Below are 6,965 nucleotides of genomic sequence, written 5' to 3'. Positions count from 1 at the left end.
TTTAGAAATACTTAATCTGTTATTTATGTGCTCTGTCCAAGTCATGTTATACTTTGAAATAACTTCAAGATATTCACATGTAATGGTTCTCCACACCACAGAAAAAAAAATAGTTTTCTTGGGCCTCCATTGCGAAAGATCACTATTTCTGATTTGTCAAGTCAAGAACGACTGTTAAACTCCATTTAGCACAGTAGTTAATAAAACTGTCTTTACGAATTTGCAGTTTAGAAGCACTTAGATCTTTCAAAATGAATCGTGTTGGAAATTCGTGCAAGAATAGAATAAAAAGAAGTGCACTCATAGCACATTCAAAGTGGGTTACTGTGTTAGTTGTCAAATGCAGCTTTTAGATCGACAATAAAAGGTGTAGAGATTCATCTTTTGACTCCATTGAAGCTGAATATGGCAAGTTAAATTGTAGACCTGGTCGACTTTTGAGACACGCAGCTTGATATACGTTCAAAATGTTATTTTCTGTAACACAAGCCTATTAAGGAGAACAGACGGAAACATTTTATACAAAGTGTCCAAGAAGGACAATCCACTATAGGTTGTGGCATCATTAGCGTTGCCTTTTTTCAATAGCGGTTTTTCGAAAGAGGTTCAAATGATTGTTGTTTCATAAATGCCTATGAATAACCTGTACGTTTCTTTAAACAGGGTATTGTTGTAAAATTCGTACGGTATTCCATCCGTGCCAGGGGCTTTTTTACTTTTAAAAGTGGTGATGCTAGTTGCAAGTACTTCAGGATACGATGGTATTGACTCCACTGGTTCCGAAAGAAGTAGTTGAAAGTGGGATATAAACCTTAATGATAACGTTCTAGTATTCACGTCTTTTTTTCTCACACATAACTTTTTGTTGAAATTTTTGGCAGCATCTACATATGTATATTAAATCTTCTTTATTTTTTTAAAATTTTGATCGCAACTTATTCCATTAGCTTCATAGATGTAGTCTTTTATAAGATAGCAACTATTTTCGATTGAACAAGATGTAAATTTTATAGGGCTGTTTCAAGATTTTTAACATAGGCTTGAAATCTGTTCTCAATAGATTTAAACCAGGAAGATTGTTTGTATTTTGTTTGCAATAAATGTGCAGAGTAGAGAACACAGCACCTTGAGCAACTAGACTATGTAAGGTGATAACAACACAAGACATTATTACAAAACAGAAGGACAGAAGAGAAAGAACAACAGATCTTGATATTCACAAATCCGCTGGCCCGGATAGTATCCCCGCTATAGTTCGATTAGGTGCTCTTTAACGCTGGCAAAACCTTTTTTTTCCTGTTCTACAGGTCTCTTTCCGATTGGATGGAAAATTGGATTTGTCCGACGAATCCTCTCTATCTCTTAATATCGTCCAATTGCACTTACGATCCTTTTTTTCAAGGTTATGGAAACGCTGATCAATTTTCAGCTTAAGAAATATCTTGAAAAAAAAACATCTTAATGAGTGGCAATATGGCTTTCGTAGCAATAGTTTCACTGTTAATCTTATGGTCATCAAACCGAACAGTGGAGCAAATCTTTACATTGTTTTGTAAGTAAGATTATTCCACTTGATATTTTAAAGGCATTTTATAGAGTTTGGCAACAAGCTCTCTTTTCAAAAATGTGTGCTTTTGGTGTCGATGAATCTCTTCTTTGTTGGGTTAGATATTACCTTTCGGACCGTTCAATTCAAGTAATATTGGACGCGTTCAAAACTGATATCCACAAAATAAATGCTGGTGTACCCCAAGGCTCTGTTTTGTCTCCGACACTCTATCTTATTTAAAAAAATGATATTTTGTCTGAAACTTCTAACCCACTTAATTGTTTCGCTGATGACAGTGCCCACAGCTTCTCATATTCGTTTCTAGATTCTCATCCTTGTTCCTCGGATTTGGACTTCCAACAGCAGCGTATGATAGCTCATTAAATTCTAATCTTGACAGTAAAGTCCAATGTGGAATCAAGAACCGTATAGAATTTAATGCTTCGAAAACTCAAAATGCTGTCTACCGTAGCAAAAGCGTAACCCTCCAATAATGCCACTATCCATTGAACAGACCGAATACTTTTTAGTATAAGCATAACAAACCATCTCTTGTGGAGATTTTGAAGTCGACAAAAACGCTGCTAAATCTTTAGGTTAGGTTTTCTCCGACTATACAAGAAGTTTTTTACCCCTTCTAATCTGGCTTTAATTTATAAACCATATACATATTCGTTTTAAAATTGAGTACAACTCCCATATCTGGGCAGGTACTCCAATACCCCATTTGAGTCTCTTGAATAACTGAAACTTTTGTATTTCTAAGCACCATCGCAAGGTTTCTTGTCTGTCATTAATTTATTGCTATTTTTAAAATCAATACTTTAGTGAAATAGCCAGTTGTATTGCTACGCCTCAAACATTTCATCGGTAATACCCCTCATTAGTTTACCCTTAAACAAAATTCTATATGTTCTATCAATTGTCAGCAACTCAATTAATCAAAACCTCAAAAAAGAGATTTTGCTAGATAAGATCATAGGTATACTTCCAAATATTAAAGCAAGAAAATCAGCTGGTTTTGATAGCATTTAAAAATATATATTTGAAAAGCATGCCAACAGTGGGTTTGAAATGATTGCAAGTGTTATTCAATAAGTGTCTTAAAATTGGCTATTTTCCAAAAAATTGGAAAACTGTCCAGATAATACCGATTTTAAAACCTGTTAAAAACGCTAATCTATGTACCTAATAGTTACAGACCCATTAGTTTATTAAGTTAAATTAGTAAATGCTTTGACCAAGTAATTAAAGCTAGAATAAATTTACACTTAACCAACAATAATATTTTACCAAACGAGCAGTTCGGTTTCGGATTGCATCACAGTACAGTCCATTAAGTACATAGGATTACTAAGCACATAAAAAGTAACTTAAGGTACTTCTTGATGTCGAAAAAGCATTCGACACGGTCTGGCATAATGCACTGTTACATAAATTATTGATACTCAACTTCAACGTATTTTTAATAAAATTAATTCAATCATTTTAACTTCAAGGAAATTTAAGGTTTCAGTCAATAACTGGTTTTCTGAAAGAAACGATACAACGGCAGGTGTGCCACAAGGATCAGTTTTTGGTCCTATTCTATACTCAATATTTACTTCCGATTTTCTATTACTTCCTTTTTGTAAAACACCAACTTTTGCAGATGACACTTGTTAACTTCCTTCAGAAAGTTATTGTAATCGGTCCGATTTGTCAAATTGAAAATGTTGACATTTTTCGAAGTTTATAGGCTCGATACAAAAGATTTTTAGAGAGATATCTGTGCGTACATGTGTACGTACGTCCGTATGTTCGCGACGTATTTTTCGTCGTCCATAGCTCAAGAACCAGTAGAGATGTCGACTTCAAATAAATTTTGTTTTAAAGATTATAATGCAGAAAGATGCAGAAACGACTCTCAAACAATTGCGTGGGTGGTTTTTCTACCGCATCAATTTAAAAAAAAAGGTGAACACTTTGATTGACAGAAATATCTCACGAACCAATAACGCTAGTGACTTTGTATCATTGGAAAAAAAATCGATTTAACGTTTTTTTATAATAAGCAAAATGAAAACAAATATTTGTCACCTCGAATATCCTTCGAGCAAAATATGATTTTAAATAAATAAATATGATGATAAAAAATAAAAACCTAGAAAAAACATTACTAAAAGTTGGTTAAAATTCATTTTCGACTCAAATATCTTTTTAAAAATTTCAGGTTATTGCTTCAAACTAATTTTGTCTTATAAGAAATATTATATCAACATTCAGCAACATTTTGAGAAAAGGCGAATTGACAGTTAAAACAAAATAATAACCTTACTTAAAGTTCGTAAAAATGTATTTCCGACTCAAATATCTTTTAAAAAATTTTAGATATTGGGTTTAAATTAATTTGTTTACAAATAATCGGTAATATTTTGAGAAAAATCTAAGAAAAATGAAAAAAAGTTGGTAAAAATGTATTTTTCGCTCAAATATCTTTTCAAATGGCTTCTAAATAATTTCGTCGTATTAGAAATATTATTTTCAACTTAAGTACAATTTTGAGAAAAACGGAAAAGAATAAAAACCTTAAAAAAATGCAATGTTAAAAATTAGTACAAATATCTTTTCAAAAATTAAAATCATTGGCTTCAAACTAATTTTATCTAACAGAAAATATTGTTTCGACATTAAGTAAATTTTTACAAAAAATCCAAAAAATCACTTTTTCATAAAAAATTAAAATCTGCAAAAATTGATGTTCGGTTTTCTAAATTTCGTGAACAATGAAAGGTATTGACTTTAATTTTATTTCATTCATCCAAATTTTATTTTTTTTATATAATAAATACATTTTTTTAAGAAATGCTATTAAAATTGGTTTTCCAGTAAAAATCTCGTCGGAAAAAATAGATTTTGAAATCAAACTATTTTATTATATTCAAAATATTGTTGGTAATTTTTAAATTTTTATAATAATTCAACTGACAACTTTTTTAACAAAACACAAAAAACCTACAAGCTTTTAAGCAAGACAAATCGACAGACGGGATTAGAAGTTATCAGTGTGGGTTGCGTCCCAGCCCCTTTTATCTTTTCTTCGGATTTAGTTGGTTTCATAATCGAAAAAAATCTGCAATCTAGTCTAAATATTATAGAAAGCTTCTTCCATGACTGGAAAATAAGAATCAATCTTTTTCACTCTAAAAAGAAAAGAGTGCTTTTTACAAAGTAATAATCTTCTTATAGATGGCACAATTATAGAATGGAAACCTGAAGCAAAATATCTCACAGTGCATCAAGATAAAATATTAACATTTGGCTTACATATACAAAAAAACGATCCAGAAAATAAATTAAACACTTAAAATTCTTAATAAATGCTAAGAACCTATAATAAGCTTCTAATTTAGAAATTTGTTTTCGATGCTACCAGTATCGGGTAATTGTGCAATTTCCAATATCTAATATATTTTTTATTTTAAAGATAAATAAGTTGTTACCCACTTGTCACGCCCCCATTTCTAGAATTTAAAAATTTCAATGCTAGAATTTTGAACAGATATTTGTTTGTTCTTTCAACAACATAATATACACATTTTATTAAGTCTTCATATGCATAGGTACTTATTTTAGTTATATTAACTAAGATGCGTATTAGTTTTATACTAAGATCTAAAAATATTGCAAAAATAAACATACATCATTATTGAAGTTAATTTAGCAAATATATAACAATATATTTGTGACAAAATGGCAATAAGAATATTTTCAAAGAAACCAAAAAATAATTGTTAAAAAGAAACAATAAGCAGTAATTAGCATTGGCATAAGAATTTTTTCTACAAATAACAATATTTTTAACTCATAAAACTACAAACAAAAAAAGTAGAAAATATAAAAAGAAATGCATGCACACATACACATGCATATATACATATATGTATTTCATATATCTATATAAATATATAAACTACTGAAGAATCCTTCGCCTAACTAACGGGAACAGTGCACTGTTGGCAATCTTCCATTTCTGGCGTGAAATCCTCAATCTGAATTGTTGTCTCAAAGAAATTGTACTTAAGATGCACTGCAGTGGTTGCATCCTGCAGGATTTTCTTTGCATTGGCACCGGGCGCTAAAAATAAGTTAAAAAAAAAAACAAAATACAATACAAATGTTAGTATATGTATATCAACATTAAATACAAATACAAAAAAATATTTAACACAATTTAAAATTTAAAATAAAACAAAAATAAATACCCCTAGGCAGGAAAATATCCAAAGGATATGCAAGAGGACAACAAACAACAGACCAGACCCACAGAGCAAAGAGAAAAGAGCATGAGACGAAGATGAAGACGACGATGGACGGTTAGTGGAAATAAAAATCTACCCAGATAACTTAATCAGTAAATAAAGGAGAAGAAAAGAAAACTTTTTTTTTTGGAAGGAAGGAAGGAGGTAAAAAGGACCTCCCTTCGACTCGGGATGTTTCGTTCACGTAATGACAAAAGTTGGATTGTGTATTTCTGTATTTTGCAAGGACAATGCACATTGTTGTGTACCATAATCAAATAAACACACGGAAAATTTGCCGAAACGACAAGAAATTGTTCGGAAAAGCAGGAAAATGCAGATATTTGCAGAGAGAGAGGAGAAGCACTCGAGATGAACTTAAAAACATAGGAAAAACTTTTTATCCTGTTCCCGATAAATATATACGTACTCAGTTTATATGAATACATATAAATCGTTATTAGGTTATGAAGAGAGAGATGTGACAATGTCCTTGCACGTGTTGTTAAGTTTATTATTTGTTTTTTGTTGTTGTTCATTTCTTTTCCGATACCTATACAAATGAATGGAACATGAAAACGTTGCAGTTTAAGGACGACGAAGATGCAGCAATAAGGATATATAGTAGAGTAGATAAAATGTTTATTTTTGCTGCTAAAGCAAGTATTACCGTAGCAAGTGTAGCCACTTACCTAATTGTTTAATTTTTGTTTAGATAGAAGAAGAATTTTTGGATTAAAATTTCAAGTGTGGTTGTGGTTTTAATTTTAGCAAGGATGTACACATATGTATATGGTATTCCTTTATACACCATACCTTTACACATATGTACCTACAGATGGAAAGCTGAAAAGTGGCAAATATGTAGAATTAAAATGCAAGTTTGATAAATTAAGGTAGATTTGGTAAGGCGCAGGTATAGGTTATTGAGAGGCAGCAGCAGCAAAAGAGTAGAAAACATGTATTGAATAATTGCAAAATTCGTTGCGGTTGTTTTTATTTTATTTCACAAGCTTATTGTAGAGAGCAGTAAGTAAATAAGTTTGTTATGGTAAAACTGACAACTTGTGACCTTAGACTTAAAATCTAAATAACATGAGCTAAATTGTATGACAAAGTTCATTCCAAAACACGAA

The 6,965-nt window shown here is 31.0% G+C and overlaps 1 protein-coding gene across 3 annotated transcripts in view; it reads right to left on the bottom strand.

The window, feature by feature from the left end:
* Nucleotides 1-5,505: 5,505 nt before the first annotated feature.
* The window catches only part of LOC129939081 (proton-coupled zinc antiporter SLC30A2), a 222,710-nt gene continuing 221,250 nt past the window's right edge, over nucleotides 5,506-6,965 (bottom strand). For all 3 annotated transcript variants that reach the window (XM_056046950.1, XM_056046949.1, XM_056046951.1), the window contains one exon: nucleotides 5,506-5,666. In XM_056046950.1, the coding sequence (XP_055902925.1) occupies nucleotides 5,521-5,666 (146 nt within the window). In that variant the 3' untranslated portion in view covers nucleotides 5,506-5,520. The remainder of the gene's footprint in view (nucleotides 5,667-6,965) is intronic.

Source organism: Eupeodes corollae, chromosome 1 (genome assembly GCF_945859685.1).
Source record: "Eupeodes corollae chromosome 1, idEupCoro1.1, whole genome shotgun sequence".
NCBI classification, from domain to species: domain Eukaryota; kingdom Metazoa; phylum Arthropoda; class Insecta; order Diptera; family Syrphidae; genus Eupeodes; species Eupeodes corollae.
Note: the sequence above shows the minus strand (reverse complement) of the source record. Positions and strands in the feature narration are given on the sequence as shown.